This window comes from Sander lucioperca, chromosome 12 (assembly GCF_008315115.2).
Source record: "Sander lucioperca isolate FBNREF2018 chromosome 12, SLUC_FBN_1.2, whole genome shotgun sequence".
Classification (NCBI taxonomy): domain Eukaryota; kingdom Metazoa; phylum Chordata; class Actinopteri; order Perciformes; family Percidae; genus Sander; species Sander lucioperca.
In genome coordinates this window covers 15,783,891-15,802,631 of record NC_050184.1, presented here as the reverse complement: position 1 = coordinate 15,802,631, position 18,741 = coordinate 15,783,891, and the positions used below count along the sequence as shown (strand labels likewise).

The following is an 18,741-nucleotide window of genomic DNA, read 5'->3' as shown; positions in this document are numbered from 1 at the left end:
ACATGTCAGCTGTTTGGAAATTCTTCAGCGTGTGTGCAGAACATAACAAGTTTGCAATATGCAACACCTGCAAGGAAAAAGTAGGGCGTGGAGGGACGACACCAAAAACAAAAATCACATTTTTTTAGTTGGATATTGGATGTGAAAAGAAAGAAATGGTTCTAACATTGCACTTTAGATGTGTGTGAATTTCCCACACCAGGAGTAATTTATATAGTTCTATTTTATAGTGATCCATTATCTGTTCAAAAATTTTTCTATGTTCTGTGCAAAATGTTCTATTAAAGAAAAGATAGAAAATAAATATTTGTGTGTGCTGTAAAGTGGTTAGAAAAAATGAAATCGGAATCGGCTAAAATCGGTAGGCCTATCGGCTGGCCTAACTCAAAGAAAATTGGAAATTGTAATCGGCCTAGAAAATTGTAATCGGTGCATCTATAATTACAACATGATAAAAATGAGTCAAATACATTTATGTTGCACTCTTTCTTAAACCAAGGTGTAAGCTTCATCCCATGCAAGTACAGTTTTCCGACTAGCTCCATGTACCCGAGCCACAGATCTCTCTATCATAACTATGTCTAGAAAAGAGTTGGCCCATGCCACTGCAGCCACGACAATGTGTGAGGCGGTTGCCATTGCAAAGCCAACATTTTCTTTGCTGCAGTGAGACAGCCCATTGTATACGCTTCTGCTGTAGAGACAGTTCTAAGGCAGAGTCATCATTAAGTAAAAGCAAGGTCGGTGACAGTGGAATATTAATTCCAAGCAGATCACTAAAAGTGAGACATATATGTCTCCAAAAAGCAAACACATTGGGACACTCCCAAAACATATGAATAAATGACCCTGAGACATCAAGTGTACATAGGTCACAATTAGGAGATGGGATGATTCTGGATTAGTCGAGCGGGTGTAAGGGCGGGACCTCGATACCGCGGCTCCACCGCCCGATCACTACTGCGCAGACTCTGGCTCCAAAATTACAAGATGGCAGCATCCGTAACCAGGATATTTTAGCTTCCCTTTTCTTCTGTAGGAGGAAGTGGAGAGTCATCGTCCATCTTTACAGTCTATGTTAGATACAGACATATGGTTGCACTTTTGATTCATAATAATACCTGTCATGTCTCAAGTCTTACATGGGAGATTTTTGGGGGTTCTTTTCCTGGCTACTTCCGACAGTGAAATTAAAATGTCATGGACTATCACATAATAAAGAAAATAAAAAAGTGAAGCTGAGTGCACATGGCCTCTAGCTTTGTTCCTGACATAGCTTGGCATTAAAGGATTCTGTTCTGTTTAAGGACTGATATGACCTCTGCAGCCCCATGCAAGTTTAGAGTGGTGTCCTAGAAAGCAATATGTGTGCATCATCAGCGGAGTTAGTGGAAGAGCAGAAAGTCTTGTTCTCTGAAATGAACGCCAAAAGAAAAATAAGAAAATATGATACAGCGAAAAAAGCCCTTTGCCCTTAAATGCAAACATCCATAACTTATCTGCAGAGCACGTTACATTACAAAGATGTGTGAATGATGCCTGGGAAATGCACAGACAGAAAAGGATGCCTGGACACAACACAACACACACACAAATACACACATGGGAGTTTAATCCAGTTATATCACATAACACAGTTATGAGCGCTGTGCAAACAGAATAATGTGATACTCTTCGTCTTATAACTGGAAACCTTTTTATCTCTCTCTTTCTCGCTCTGTCATGTTGTGTTAATGTAATGCCTGCTTACTTGCTGTGCTTGAAAAGTTAATCATTCTTTTTAAATTCGTGCTGCTTCTTCAACCGCTGCTGCTGGCATATGGCGTAACTCATCAGGCTTCATACTGTTATAAAATTCTGTCTGTCTGTGCATGTGTGTGTATATGTGTGTGCGTGTGTGTACACATTTTGAATTAAGGATTTTGTTGCAATGTCAGGGCTGGTAATAGGCACACTTGTGCCACTGAAAAGAGACTCATTCCCCATAAAACCACAGCTTTCCACCTGTGTCCAGACTGAACAAACAAGATACAAGATGCAATGTGTTAATTAATGAGCTTTACATGTGCTGGTAGACATATTTCTAAACTTTTGACACAGCCAGGCTTGCTGTTTTTCCTCTGTTCAGCACTTCAGGCTATATGCCTATCACTTGGCTCTAGCTTCATAGATAGTAAGCGGTATCAATCTTCTCCTCTAACAGTTGGCAAGAAGGCACATATTGCTATTTTTTTAGGAGTGTCCAATTAGATAACAGCTAACCAAAATAGCTCAAACATGGGTTTGTCAGATACATAACATTACGCTAATTAAAAAATAGTACATCATATATACAGTATATTGTTTTTTCTTCAGCATGTAAATGTGATTTTGTCTGTCAGTTCTGTCAATTATACATGTTAGACAGATGACTTATCAGTGCTGAGCTGAGTTTTTGAAACTGACATATTACATCAGTGAATTCTCACAGTCAGTGGTGCTGCACAGTTTCTTTTTTATGCAGTGTTTGTGAAGTATTGAGGTAACAAACTCAATGTCCAATCTCACAGAAAATTGTGTACTACAGAATATACATACTGCGTATTATACATTCTATTTCAGTGTGGACTTGTAATGTAGGGTTAGTACTCTGTATACTGAACACATTTATATGATAATCAGCAGACCATTAAGCTCAGAATGGTCCTCTTTCTCTCACAACTCTCCGACTCTAATGCTTCCCACTCAGTTCGACTCTTTGTCTCGCTTCTGCCATCGATCTCCATGCCACCCTGCCTACTCCAGTTGACCCTCTTCCACTTTCTTCTCTCACTCCTCCACATTCTCCTCTCCTCCCTGTATTACTTTTACACAATGTCTCTGTGTCATTGTCTCACTTTCCATTTTCAGTTCCCATTCCGCCTCTTTTTTTTTCTTCTTTACCGTCTGTTTCTGTATTCTTCTCTCACAGTACTTTGCCTTCTTTCCCTGTCTTTGTCTTTTTTCTTACCCTCAACATCTCTCACACATTTAAGTACAATAAAAGCACCCTTAAAGTGATACCAATACCAATCGAGTACTTCATTTGCCAACTTTTATTTTCTTCTACTTCATTTGATATCCATTGAACGAATGGAAGCATCAGGTTGCGTACAATACCACCACCACTCCTCCCCATCAAATGATTTTTGCAGAAAAACATTTTGAAAGAAAAAATGATTAAAACATGTATTAAATAACTGTACAAAAGTGTACACTGAATCATGGTTTGACTGGAGAAGTTTTGATGCGACTCTGTTTTTGGTCGATACCTGGCAAGGACCAAGCAAGAAAGGCAGGACAAAGGTATAAAAAAAGAATCATTTTATTTCAAATTTTGGTTACAAATAGTAAAGTGAATAAATGTTAATATAATAAACTCAACAAAATAACTAGAAAAGAAAGGGCCCAAACTTAAGAGGTTAACTAAGTAATAAATAAAACCAAACGGTCCTGAGTTCTAAATCGGCCTGTTGGAGATGAGCCAGGTCTGTGCAGAATCGATCGCCGGCGATCGCCGCCCAATGCATGCCGGTTAGATTTGTGTCATGCACACGTGGGCAACGATAACCTCACGAGATCAAGGTTTTTTAACATTAATATGAGTTCCCCTAGCCAGCCTATGGTCCCCCAGTGGCTAGAAATGGCGTAGGTGTAAACCGAGCCCTGGGTATCCTGCTCTGCCTTTGAGAAAATGAAAGCTCAGATGGGCCAATCTGGAATCTTCCCTTTATGAGGTCATTAGGGGCAAGATTACCTCCCATTTCTCTGCTTTGCCCGCCAAGAGAATTGAGAATGAGAAAGAGAGAGACATCATGGCTTGCAAACGAGCAAAGCATGGCAGTTGGTCAAGGCCACACCCCCACCCTCCACCTGGCCCCCCCCTCTCTCCTCCTCAATAGCATTTAAAGCTACAGACACAGAAATGGCACATCCTAAGTAAAGCTCATTGTGGGACTGGCTCTAGTGGCTGTATTCTGCACCAAGGCTGAGTTTCGGGAAAGAGACTTCAGATACAGTATTAGGGGACCACTAAGGTCTATATAAAAGCATCCAAAAAGCAGCATGTCATAGGACCTTTAACAAACCTATCAAAAGAAATTGTTTACAAAGAATGAATTAGCTTTTTCACAAAAAGAGATTATTTGTGAGAACTCTAAATTCCAGTACCCCCTCCTTCCATCTCCCTCTTGGCTCCTTCCACTTCCTGTGGGCTGTCCCTAAAAAAAGCCCTCTCTCCCAGGCTTCAGGCCTTTCTTTAGAGAAGAAGAAGAAGACAAAGTGTTATTTTCAGTTTAAAGACCACGTGAAAATTGAAACTTGTGCACCAAACTAAGGACACGATGTTTGAACACACACTATGTGTAGTTTCATTATTTGTGAAATGTCTGGGTTTAGAAATGTGACCAAATATACTGAAGCAATACTAACACTGGTGGAAAGAAAGCAGCAGATGCGGCCGCCAGAGCACGTGTCAAACTCAAGGCCTGCGGGCCAAATCTGGGCCCCTCGCAGATTTTGATCCGGTCCGCTTATCAATTTAGGTTCACAATACATTTTGGCCCACCAAGTTTTTGTCACTTTTGCTGAAGTTTTTGTCACTTTTGCCAAAGTTTTTTTGTCACTTTATCCTAAGTTTTTGTCACATTCGTTGACGTTTTTTTTGTCACTTTTTCCAATGTTTTTGTCACATTTTCCCAGACTTTTTTTAGGGCTGTATGTCAACCAAACAGTAAGTGAGAAGACTTATGAGACATGCAGTAATACAGTCAAATTAAATAAAAACAATTAAATAAAAGCATGTCAAGAAACTAAACAAGTTGCCCTTGATGTGATTCTTATATTCCACTGTGGCCCTTAGTGGAGTTGAGTTTGACACCCCTGCCTTAAAAGGTACCAAGTACCGATACCCAGCCCTATCAGCACTGGCCTCTACCTTCTCTATTTTTCACATTTTTACTGCCGCTATTTCACCACTTTGCCTTTCCCTTGTTGTTAGGTTAAGTTGTGATTTGTGGAAGTAAACAACTTGTAGGCGTCCCAGGGGAGCACCCTGCTGCTGTGCTTTGCTTTCAGTCTTTCAGTTCTAAAATGAAATGTGGTCCCAGCGCTGGCCTGCAAGCTCGCCAGACGTTGACATAAATGCCAAGGAAACTTTGCGTCAGGAGCAGGGGATTAAAAAGGAATGAAAACAAACAGGAAAAGGAAATGGAAAACAAAGAACAAACAGTGTCATACAGAACATTTGTATTTGCAAGTCTGTGGCTCTATTTATATACATGCTAATAGTTCTGGAAATGTATTCCATGCAGATGATCTTTATGATAATTCAGAAACAGTGGTGGAATGTAACTAAGTACAATTACTCAAGTACTGTACTTAAGTACAAATTTGAGGTACTTGTACTTTACTTGAGTCTTTTCATGCCACTTTGTACTTCTACTTCACTAAATTTACAGATAAATATTGTATTTTTTATTCCACTAAATTAATCTGACAGCTTTAGTTACTAGTTACTTTACAAATTAAGATTTTTGCACACAAAACACGTAGTTTACACAATATGATGTTTTATTATAAATCAAACTACTCAACAATATAATGGCCTACAAGTACAGCTGAAATGATTAGACCATTAAACACTTTTGGTGTTTATTGTTGATTGACAGAACTGTTTGGATTGTTTCCAGTTTCCAAAATGTGAGGATATTTCTGCATTGAGTACTTTTACTTTTAATGCTTTAAGTACATTTTTCTAATGATACTTACTTTTACTTAAGTAACATGTTTAATGCTGGACTTAGTCCAGTATTTTTAAAGTGTGGTATTAGTTCTTTTACTGAAAACTTCTTCCATCACTGTACCGAAGGTATTTGTTGCTGGTAATCAAAAAAAAAAGGATGTTTTGTTTAAAAGATTGCCAAAGAAAAAACACTTACCCTATAAATATAAATATATATCGTCAGATTCTCAAAAAAAAATTCCGACCGTCCCTGAATGTGTCTCGACAATATCACCGAGATAGACCTTTTTCGCAGCAGACATGTTGACATGTCATAGTAGGAAAAACACAGGTGTATTCCAAACCATTAATGATGGCTGCATTCCACTTAGGAGAGACCCTGGTGTTGTGCATGCTGACTCACTGAAACAGCTTACTGGGACACTTGATGGAATTGAGCCATCGTTAAGGTTACCAATTTCAGCTGTGCTTTTCCTACTAGTCAAAATGTAGGAACAAGTCAAAATGTCTGCTGTGATAAAGGCCCATTATGTAAAAAAGCTCCAAAGTTAGGCCAAAAACCCACTAAGTGGATATAAAACTCACAAAGCACATGTTCAACTTCAAAACATTGTAAAACTTCAAACATTTGCTTGATCAAGAAGCTGTAAAATGCATAAAATTCTATGTGTTGTCCCCTACAAATATATACAAAGCTTTGCTTCCTGTGAGGCATGGTCATGTGATGAAAATTCATCCAATCCGTGACTGAGACTGCAAGCCTAAGCACCAAAACACAGCGCAGCCTAGTTGTAAGCAGTGGTGGAAGAAGTATACAGATCATTTACTTCAGTAAAAGTACCAATACCACACTGTAAAAAAAGTAAAAGTCCTGCAGGGAAAATGTTACTTAAGTAAAAGTATGTAAGTATCTTCAGGAAAATGTACTTGAAGTTAAACATTTGGACTTAAGTACAGTACTTCAGTAAATGTACTTAGTTACATTCCACCACTGGTGTTAAGTTTGTACAAATGTAATTTATTCTTTGTGTGGATGATGTAGAGCCCAAATTATTTTTTCCCTGTATTGTATATACATGTGTTCCCTTAGAGAAATGTTAAATTATCTGATTCAATTGTTTTTCTAAAAAAAAAAAAAAAAAAAAAGATCAAATAAATCTAACTTACGTTTTTTCCTTTTTTTATGTTTTATGCCATTATAACGTTGTTACACAGCTCAAAAGATACTTAGGAGTGATTCCTACCTCTAGCCATGGTTGTGCTTGTTAATTTGAGATGCAAGACTTGCGTGAAAAATGAGCTCACAGATAATAATATAATGTGACAGGAGCAAAAAAACGCTAAAAAATGGCTTGGGTTTCAGACATGGCTGTGTGTAACAACTAAATCAAGTGATCCAGCAGGTTATTACAGCATCATATTCCCAGTAGAGTTTAACATAATAAGCTCTGTGGACATGCCAAGCACCGATATCATCATAAATGCGTTTTGACCCTGAATTTGAACTCCCCTCAGGTGGGCGTCAGGGAAAGATGCCGGTGACGGCGCTGGAGGCTTTTGACCTGGATATGAAGAGCTGGACACGTTACTCCTGCATCCCGAGCCGGAGGGCCTTTTCCTGCTGCGCTACCAATGAGCGAAGTCTCTTCAGCCTGGGGGGCCTCCAGCAGCCGGGGCCGCATAACTTCTACTCCAGGCCTCACTTTGTCAGTACCATGGAGGAGTATGATCTGGATCAAGGTAAGTGGTGACCTACAAATACATTTAACTGCTATTTTTAAAGCAGGATACAAGAGTGGACTGCCCATCTGGAGTACCCAGAGCTGATGCAAAAAAAAAAATAAATACCCGGGAGTGAATGCCGATTGTAATCTTTCCCACTAAAGACAAAAGCTAGATGACAGTGAGGTTTTTTTGTCCACTGGGAAAGGGGCTTTAGTTTATTCATGTGAATCCATGAGAATAGAGAAGCTGCTTTATATGCAGCCCGAATGAATTGTTGGTTGGGTTCCTCCCAATGTATGCAATTCTGCCCTGGAGCACTTTGAATGGAGTGAGAACATGATCTGTTCTGTGTTTATAATCCAACGCAAACACAGGAAGATTATGCATTAGTTGAGTCAGATCATATCAATGCTGATGCTGATGCTGATAGAGAAATTTCTTTCCTGCACCAGATTTCAGTGAAAGAAACAAACAAACGCTCCGACAGGGCTTTTTGCTGAAGCGTTATGGTTTGCATAAATCGTACTGCATAAAAGATAACTGAACAAATGCATTAATGCAATATGGGTAATATGTCGGCAGATTAGGTTGAGGCAAACACATCAGTTGCTCTAAATCTGTGATTTATCTGAGTGATTTTAACTGTAACCCATACTCCTGGCTTGTACTATTAGGCTGCATGTTGCTGCACTGTAAAGGTTTAGCACCGAAAAAAATGAATCATTACCTTGAGAAAAGGATGATTTGGGCTATGATAAGCTTTCATTAGCCCACGTTGTTATTTTGTAATACATTCGCTGCAAATCCCATTTCAAGCAAAGAGAACAGAGTGTGCTTCCATCAGATATTAGGCTGTAGTTATCTATCTATAAATTGCAGGAACGTCCGTCTGTCTTTCTGTCTGTGTGTTATGCGAATATCTCTTGAACCGTTAGTCCGATGGACTTCAAACTTGACATGTGTCTTGCCACTGGCACGAGTAAGTGCAGTGCCAAGTTTGACGTTGTTTGGATTAGAAATGCAAAATATATTGTTAAATATATAGGTATATAGTAATGACAATTCCCGAATTTAAGGACAGTTCAGAATCCCACACATGCAAAGCACAACCAGCTACAGACAAGTGGCAGTGAGACGTATCTGTATGTGTCCGTGTTTGGGGGCGTGTTTGGGGGGAAGGTAACCTGCACATCACACGCAGACGCCACATGTGGAACACTTTACAACAGCGGTGGGGGACTCTTTTCCTGCTATTGTATTAAATTGCTGCGAGCTGGCAGAACATAACTTAATCTCAGAGATTATTCCTTCACAGCGCTGTGTAATGCGAGAAAATCTCAGAGCTGAACCGGGCAGACACATCAGTTTTCATCAGACTCTCTCTGGGTCGGGTTAATTAAGTCTACTGCTAACTTACAACACTAATAACATTACCGTCGCCAAAATACCCCACGAATCAAATCCATATCACCGTTAACTGTCAAGCCACTAAACCTGCATGGAAATGAACACCTCTGCTGAAGTGTTAAATTTGTTAACGATCATACGACAAGAGACAACACCGTCTCCCTCTCTCTCTGTCTCTCTCTGTCTCTCTCTCTCTGCGTGCACGCGTGTACACACACACACACACACACACACACACGGTCCAGGTCCTGGTGGTTGATGAATATGTGCTGATCAGCTCTCATAAAGAGCCAGGTGGGTAGCACACTGCCATGAGTCCATGAGGCTAATTTCTGATTACTCCACATTGTCATTGTGATATTTTGTGATTACATTCTGAATCTGCAACATTCTCTGTCAGGTAAATATAGTAGTAGGTTATAATGTCTTCCCTTGATGTAGATGTAGCCTACACTGTAAGCCAGTAGTAGTAGGCTATACAGTGGAGTTGCATATTAAGTGGTTTGGGGTCCTTCTGTAAGTAATTTTGGGGTACAATTTGTTTTTGAAGAATTCTACAAGCAGCAATACCACAGGCCAAGCAATCACCCGTTCCAAACAGGCACATTTTCAGCGGGCACTGCACTAGTGTTATTACAGTAAAAAGACATTTGATATTCCAAATGGGTTTGAGCAGCTCTGTGAAAAAGTACAGTATTTTTAAGAGAGACAGAGGAGAGAAGTGTCCCTCTTGGTGTTATGAATTGTAAGTAGGTTTTAGGGGATTATCGTGGTTTTCTTTTATGTTACTAAGCAAGTAGGCTAAAGGGTGAATCAACACTGAGGCTTCTAGTGTGATATAATATGATGATAGTGATGATACAATATAAAAAGTATTTGTGTTGTAGTTATATTTAACAGTATGTTTATGGTATCAGTAAAATGTTATAGTGACGTACAGCGTAATTAGTAGAGTTGTACCAATACCGATAACAGTATCGGAAATGCTTGCGATACTGCCTAAAATGCTGGTGGCGGTATCGGCGAGTGTGTGAGTCTTTCCACCAATCGGATACCATATGCTTTAGCCCCAAAAAAACTATTTTTTTCCCCGTAGGACCGTCAAAGTAGATAATAAAAGAAAGTTCTTAGGCCTTTTTTTGGTTTTTCATCGGATCGGTACTCGGTATTGGCTGATACACAAGTTTGGGTATCGGAATCGGTATGAGGAAGGAAAAAATGGTATTGGAAGATCTCTAATCGTAGAGCAGAAACTGATTCTTCCCTTTCCAGTGACAGATGGAAACAACTGCTTTGGCTGAAGATGGTGGCGGAGAAAGGCACACAGACAATTTCAGTAAGAAGCCCAGTGGCTGCTCTGCTGGGGGCACTGTCACCAAAGTGCCTGCCTTTGTCAAGCTTTCAATAGTTTAATTGACAGGATATTGAGTGATGTAGATACAAAGATGGTGCACTGACTCACTGTCATAACTGGAAACCTCTATGCAGCAGCAGCTGCAGACTCCACAGGTATGGTGACACTGCAGGTACGCTGCAGGTATGTTGAGTGCATTATCAGAGAGATGAATGCGCTTTCCCGTTGAACTCATATGTTGCACATGTAACCCGTGTGTGTTTGTTTCGCCCTTTTGTGATCTCTGCGTTGTGTTCTGGCGACAGATGAGGCAGGAGACAGTGCTGGATTTCCGAAGCTTTACTCTGTGTCCTCTGTGGTTTCAACAAAAAAGACACATCTGCTTAGATACCCTGTCAAAAGAGCAGAATGAATGTGGTTAACGTGGAACGACGGAGTTGTCTTTTAACATTACTCTAATATACCGACAGGCTTGTCTAGCAAAGGCCTTAGCAGCGGCCTTAGCAGCGGACTTAGCAACGGTCTTAGCTTGCTAGCGTTAGCCGTCGATCTAATCACAGAACTAATTGAAAAACTTTAGATGGCAAATTCAAACCACTGTATAAATCACACAGGACAAATCGGACATTACATATAACAATACATTAGTTTGTTCACGTTCAAATTACAATTAATATCTCTTATAAACTTTTATCAATGGAGCTTAAAGGCTCTGAACACCCATTCAAGTGTTTCTAGTTAATCTGGTTGATTAGGCCTTTTCCCAGGACTGTGTGGGTGTGTATACTTCTAGACTGATTGAATGACATCTTCCTGAGTCACCTGTTAGCTTTGTTGCACTATTAGGGTGGGATAATTGACACCATTATCATTCTTATTGGTAGATGAAGATTTGTGATCTAATAAATTCCCATCTAAACTCTGCCCCACCTTCAACCTGAGTAGAGGTCTAATCTGCCACAACTGAAAACACCTGTGTGAGTGTTCAGAGGCTTTAACTAATCACTGACCTACCTCCGGTCATATCAGTAATGGCTCTGACCGGAGCGTGCACACACGTACCTTCGTCATCACGCTAACCACGTCCACACACAGTCACCCTCAAAAACACACAGGCAGGAGTAGTAGTAGTAAAATCCCCAAAATAAAATATTTAATGGAAATAAGAGCATATTTTGGTGAAATACATAGGACTGTCTACATCACCTGTTACGCACACATGTGTTCTGCTGCTGTGTATAACCTACAACACAATATCAAAGAGTGCACCAGAAACATAATATCATAATATGATTCATCCTACAATAATAATTAAGTACCGTTGGAAGGGTGTAATGACTTGGCTTTTACGGTTACTGTTTTGAAGTCTTTAAAACATTGATTTTACACACCAGTTCTTATCATAAACTAAGGGAATACAAATACCACCATGAATAAAAACTGATAATGTCAATTCAGAACATGCCTACACACATTCCAATATGTGGGCATGCAGCAAAATACTGTATGTGAGTGCACACAAGGTGAGTGTGAAGCATGCATGATAGAGGAATGAAAAACAGGGGCTGTCTACATGACGGACAATTTGTAAAAGTGTATTTTACATCTAATAAAGCTTAGACAGAATCTTTTCAATCCACCAGAACCTAAATGCTCTTAGATTGAGTCTGGCAAAGTCTCAACATATCCTCACTGAAACTGTGATGATTCATAATCCGAAAGATAGATAGATAGATAGATAGATAGTTTGATAGATACTCTTTGTTCAAAGCTCTGTGCAATGAGTCGTGATTTGATTCAGCTTGAATGCAATTTGGTTGCAGAAAGAAAAGAAACTGAATTTGGACTTGAAGAAAGGCATGAAGAGAAAGCTAATAAGATTCAACGTGTGTTCGAGGCTGAGCAGACAGTAATCCATTTGATGAGGGAGGAGTTTTCTAACTTTCCGTAACAGGGCTGTAGCTAACAATTGTTTGCAGCACTTTATCCGCTGACATTCTGGGCTTTACTGTTATGAATTAAGGGGCATGGAGTGCAGTGAAGTGTGCCATGCCCAGGGAATACCAGCACTCTTTTGGCAATGTAGCCAGAGGCACATGCTGCAGCTAGCTACGAAAGAATACATGATCAGACATTGTTGTGGGTAGGGGTGTAACGATACATCGATCTGGATCGATACATATTAATTCAGTGATCAACGATCAACGGTCCAATATTATCCAATACCATCGATATTTGGGAAATATTAACACATATTGTCATCTTTAAGGTGCGCCTTTGTTTTGAATTTCCCATTTTATATTATTTATATAAAAATGGGTATGTAAATGTCTGGAATAGCTAAGTAATAACATTGTCAAATCATATTTTAGTTGTTTTTTATAAATTGATATGAATGTAACAGTTTTAAATGAGAGTGAAAAAACGCGTCCGAAACGCTTGTGGCCAAGACACCGGGAAAGATAGTTTAACATGTTTGCATTGTCACTGTTAACGTGTTGCCATGCTAGCATTAGAATTTAGTAGAGCCTCAAGCATGGCTGTACAGTCATAGTCTTAGTTTTTGGGAGTGAATTAAGGCAAAAGCCATTAATTTACTAGCTTGAAAATAAAAGCTCCACTGAACATTTGTCAAGACTTAGGACTTAAGAAAAAGTCTGCAACTTGTATGGCGATCAATAATAAAAATCATTAGGACATTTACCATTTGGCATCCAGACATTAATGGGAAGAGGGTATACACACAAACACACACACACACACACACACACACGCACACACACACACACTAGAAAGTGCCAAATGACTCAGACTGTGGCCCAGCCAGGTGAAAGAGGATGATTAGATATTCTACAAATGAAGATTTAGCTGTTCATTGCCGGATGAGTGGATTAAACCACAAAAAAGATATTAGGCAGCTACCCTACCTAGCGCGTGCGTGCATGCGTGTGACGTACAGACATAATGGAAAGAGTTTCAGTGTGTGCAGATATGGGGATTATTTGGTTGCTCACCCATGAAGAGATACCCCCCCTCTGAGTGTTCAGCACTATGTGTGTGTGTGTGTGGCATTTATGTGTAAAATCAAGCGAGTCTAACCACCCACATTAACAATGCATCCTTTGACACCCCCCTGCGCCTGTCAGCTTAACATTCGATTTATCCTTTTGCTTATGTGAGTCCTCTCAGTCAGGTTTAATGTGTTTGGCTTTCAAGCATAATGGCCCTCTTCTCAACTATCCGGTCTCATTCTCACTTCACCTTTGAAAGGGAGCCCGGACTTGACTGCATTGCCTGTATGTGGTTTAGGTGTGAACGCAGCATTGTTACAGGACATGTGTGGCATGGCAGTGATGTTGGAACTTGAGCTATACTAGGGACTAAAAGTCAGTTTTGGTGTTTCTTCTTAATCGGTCTCGTTCCCCTAACTTAAAGTCCGCCTCCACTCAAAATGATGTTCCGTATGTTTATGTCCCCTACAATGTCTGATGTTGACAATACTGACTTGTATCTTTACAAAGTTTATGTGTGTTTTCACATTCCTCTCTTGAACGGGGAGATGTCTGTTCACTTCCCTGAAATTTGAGATTCAAACATATCCCAGGCAAGCTTGATTAGGTAATCAGTAAACCAATTGCTGTCTTATATGCAAAAGCAGGCAAAGAAAGCTAAAACCTCCAGCGCAGAGCGGACTGTCAGTACAGAGAGCGAAATCTATCAAAACGCGTCATCATACCTGTTAGCCACTGCAAGCTATGAGCCAACACGCTAACAAACAACATAAACAAATCAAAGAGACTACCTACACTAACCATTCATTGCCGTCTGCTAGTCGCCAATTTTAGTTGAGTCTGGGTCTGACTGACATCGGGTTCAGATAGAACGGCAAGGCTATAGTTGAAGATGACAGAAGGAGGGTGTATCAAAATGAGCCGAAAGAGGCTAAAATGCTCTGAAGAGCGCAGGGGAACTGCAGAGTCAGGTAATAATTCATCTGTGCATCAGTACAAGCAACATCTTTCATATTACTCTTTGTCATGTCATCCAAAAATATTGATAAGAGCAGCTTTAAATGAAATAAAAAAGAATAAGTATGCTTTAAAAGTTGTATTAAAAGCCATGAGCATGTTAACAGTCTGGATCAGGCTAGCATGTTGAGTATCTACTGTAAGTAATCTGGTTGGGACAAAAGTCCATGACAGTAGTCCAATCATGTTGACACAAAAGCATGTTTATCTTATATACGTACTTGGCATTTTATACTAAGATGTCCTCTGGATCAAGTGAGACACTGAACGCTCTCTTTATGTACTGTACGTGAAACACACACATACAACATACAGTGTGTATTAATGCAAGTATTTCACATGTAAATTGTGGGACTGTTGACCTTTCATATATATGCATATTAGCAGCAAATCTTGACCTGGCTTGTCACGTTGCTGTGTGTGCGCGTCTGTTTGTTCATGTGTTCTGTGCTTTTGTCACGTGTGTGTGTTTCAGTGTGTGGGACTAATTCCCTGCATGGCTGTTGTTGCTCAGGATTTAGCATTTTATCTCCGTCGCACCCCTTTTTCATTTCTGCTCCTTTGAATGTGTCTTGCCAGTTTCCTTTGAGAGGGGAGAGTGGTAACCGGCTTGGTGAAAGCGCTGTGATTAACAGATTATACATTACGGTGGCAGGGAGACACAAGCGAGCGTACCATGGAGCTAGCGATTAAAGCACCAACAGTAAGATCTTCTGAAAATCAAATGCAGACAAAAACAAGAGAACAGAAACGAGGAACGAAGAAGACAGAGAGCATGAGAGGGCTAAGGCGTCCGGTATACTCGCCGTACCCGACCTGTCATGCGCCAATGTGACGTAATGGGAGCGCCGCAACTATTTATACTCATGCGCGTGGTGGTCGCGACACTAGTTGCAGTCTTCTCAAGGTCTCACTCAAGGTCAAATGCCTAAACCCCAACCAATCGAGCTGCTTCATAGGGCAGTTTGCTGCTGGGAAGTTCTCGTTTAAATGAACGTTGGCTGGAAGATGAAAAATTACAAATTATGGATTAAACAGGGACAAACCCCACGAGTTGTCTCTTGTAAAGTCTGCAAAAAAGACGTGCAGCTTTTCACAATGGGCAAGTCTGCGCTCTCGAGTCACATGAAGTAAGTTTCAAGTAAGCCAGTGGTTCCCAACCTGGGGTCCGGGGACCCCTCAGGGGGGCGGCAAAGATCACAGGGGGGGCGCAAGTCTTTATCTGGTTTGAGGTTGAGGTAAAAAAAAATATGTGCACATGTTAAACAAATTATTATAATACACTAGAATATATAATGTATACAGAAGTCGGTATAAAAACTAAATATTTTGTTCTGGCTTAAAATTGTAGGCAGGCTACTTAGTAGGCCAAACCTCCAGGACCTCTTAACCTGTGACCCTTGCTGTCATTAGGTCAGCTGCTAGCTGCTATCATCCTCGTTTTTCCTGCCGCCACGGCATCACTATTTTATGAATGAAACATGGAGGAGAAATGTGAAAGTGCTGATAACTATTCTCTATCAAAAAAGAAAGTAAGGCTCTATCTTGAGAGTTACCTCCACTTCGGTTTGGGGGGGGGGCTCAGCTTTTCTTAGACATAAGTAGGGGGGGCGCCAAGGAAAAAAGGTTGGAAACCACTGAAGTATGCCAACTGAAGTAGCCTACTGTACCCTTTTACTGTCTATGTACTGTACACGTTAGCGCCTATTTGTTTACGCTAGTAACTGCTAGCTAAGAATTCGCAGGCTAAGTGACTGAGAGTAGGTGTGAAAATGTAATGTTAGTATTGCATGTCCGCTATGGCACGTTCATTTGTGGATTATGCAGTGAACATAGCCAAAGTTACATCAGAGTAAACGTAACGTTAATTACCCGCAAATTAAAACCTGCAAAGTTAGCCCAGTGCATAACAACAATCGTTGATTGCTGAACAGAAATCGTGTCATACAAGTAGCCTACTGTAAGGTTGAGGATGGCCTCATGCAATATTTACATTGCTCTATTCCAGGAGATAAATGTATATGTCTTGGCAATGAAATAAAAACAAAAAATTCAATTCATATAGGCTATTCATCAGGCAGTTGCCTGTGCACTGTCAAAGCCTTCTGGGTTAAAATGGAATTACAGTCTTGTCATTGTCTATATCAAGAATGTGTCCCAAAACCAAGGCCTGTAAAATATTTCTGTTCAAATCCTATTCATATTTTCAGCCCTTGAAATTACTTCAGTTTTACAGCCTGAAAATCACATTATCTGGGAAGCAATATTTGGACATTAATATAATGAAAAGTATTATTCATAGGCAGCCCAAACTTTGTAGGGTGGAAGACAAACATGTCAATATGACTGAACTATTACAAGTTTGTACGGCATGCCCTAGATTTGGAAAAAAGTGTGAAAAGACTGACATTAAGGGTAGCATAAACTGTTTTCCTGGATTTTGTCTGATTTGACACAGAATGACCCAGTGGCACAAAAGAATGTTTGGTCAAGTTTATCCAAAGGACAATCATATGCTTGAATGTAAAGGAGCTGATCAGTGATTATGGTATTTAATAGAGGTTATAACGCTCTGGACCTTTGCTAATACTCATTACCTGTTTATTTCTGTACAGTCACAATGTTTTAGTGAAGGTGATTTGCATTTAAATGTTCCAAACATCAGCTTTCAGTGCTGATGAGAAGCAAAGCAGCAAGCAGGGTTAATGGATGTTCCGGTGTGCACTGTGCATGGAAGATACAGTATGTTTTTACTAAAATAAGCCAAACAAAGCTGTAGAACTAAAAAAGAGCATTCTCGTATGCACGATTAAGTGATAACACAACTGCTTTCTGAGAACGTATGCACCGTTTTGGGTCAACACACCTGTAAACATTATAACTGTAGAGGTTTCAAACCCTGCTCTAGCCTTTAGGCCACACCTCCTCATTTACATATACCTTTGAAATGCCAAAGGCAAAATGGAAAAATATGAAATGTAAAATATAAACTGCCAAAATTGAATGGATAAAATTTCAAATGGAAAATAGTAAAATGCAAAAATAGTTTCTTAGTTTTAAATTTCACTTTCTTCATTGTCACTTCACATTTTAAAATTATAACTTTACATTTTAACTTTGCCTTTTCAATTTTCTTATTCTTTTTTAAGTTTAATTATGGCCTGATTATTCCTAGTGGAGAAGTAAAATAATAATCTTTTTACTTTGATCTCTTTTCATTCTCTCTTTGAACTTTAAATTTTAACTATGAATAAAATATCCACGATAGTAGAGTAACTGGATAAAGTTCAATTGTAGGAAAATGGCATGTAACAAGCTCACTCTATTCACTTTTGGTTTTCAACAACATTATGGATATATTTTGATGCCATCAGTTCTAACTATATTATGACTACTATCCTCAAATACTTTTTTCTGTCTATGGTAATAAATGTAACATACTGTTGAGTCAAAGATAATTGCTTGCAATATAACCTTTTTTACATTATTTTAGCAGTTCAGTTGTCTATCAACAGGATACCAAAGGTACACTTTTGTACTCTGTTGGTTTGTTCAGGGTAACGGGTAGATTTTCAATCATATTTCCATCATCTGTGGTGGAATGCAGCGTTGGAAAGCACATGGCTATCGCCAGATGAGTGACGACTTTGTTTGACTCATTTTCTGTAACCAGTGTAGCATGAAAGCACGGTGGGAAGAATTAGATGACAGCCGGCATCCACGGTCGTCAGAGTGAAGCAGAGGAAATGTAGGCTCTGTGCTGCCGCTGGCGCGTTATTATGGAACCCACGTAACTTCTAGGCAAGGCCCGCCCTTCAATAACATTCACATACTACTATTGGCCAGGCGTCCATGCTTACGCAAGGTAACGTAACCCGATTTGTTCAGGTCCTATCCCCTGACCAGTCGGCTATCCTAACCTTAACCACTCAAGGTCAATGCCTAACCCCAACCAATCGAGCTGCTTCGTAGGGCGGGACTTGCCTGGAAGTTACGTGGGATCCATAATAATGCGCCGCTGGCTGATTCAGGAGGGCATGTGTCAGAGGTTGCTTCTGGAGCAACTAGGGGTTAAATGTCTTGCTCAGGGACACATTGGTCTTCCACACCAAAGGCATGTGTAATATCCACTGCGTCATCACCACCCCAGGAATGTTAAAGTCTATATGGAACTAGTTTTTGCTTGCATAAATACATATATGTGACATTGGTTAAAAACAAATATGAGATCTATTGATATACGCAGCACTTTTACTCTGGAGATAATAGATAAATAAAGGACCACTCTCCTGCATACTGATTTCCACATCCCATTTCATTCCAGCCTCTATGACTTCTGAGTTTATCAAACAGTATCTGGGAAATCAAAAGAGAATAAGCATAACATGGCAGCCTCTCCTATTTTGTTTGTCTAACAGGGTCATCCAGGATTTACATTGTGTTTTCATACGTCAGTAAAAATGTTT

General features: G+C 39.9%; 1 protein-coding gene across 1 annotated transcript in view; it reads left to right on the top strand.

Moving 5' to 3' along the window:
• Window positions 1-18,741, top strand: part of LOC116040698 (kelch domain-containing protein 8B) — a 173,465-nt gene that overhangs the window by 116,001 nt on the left and 38,723 nt on the right. The window contains exon 4 of the mRNA XM_031286261.2: window positions 7,277-7,501. Within this exon, the coding sequence (XP_031142121.1) occupies window positions 7,277-7,501 (225 nt within the window). The remainder of the gene's footprint in view (window positions 1-7,276; window positions 7,502-18,741) is intronic.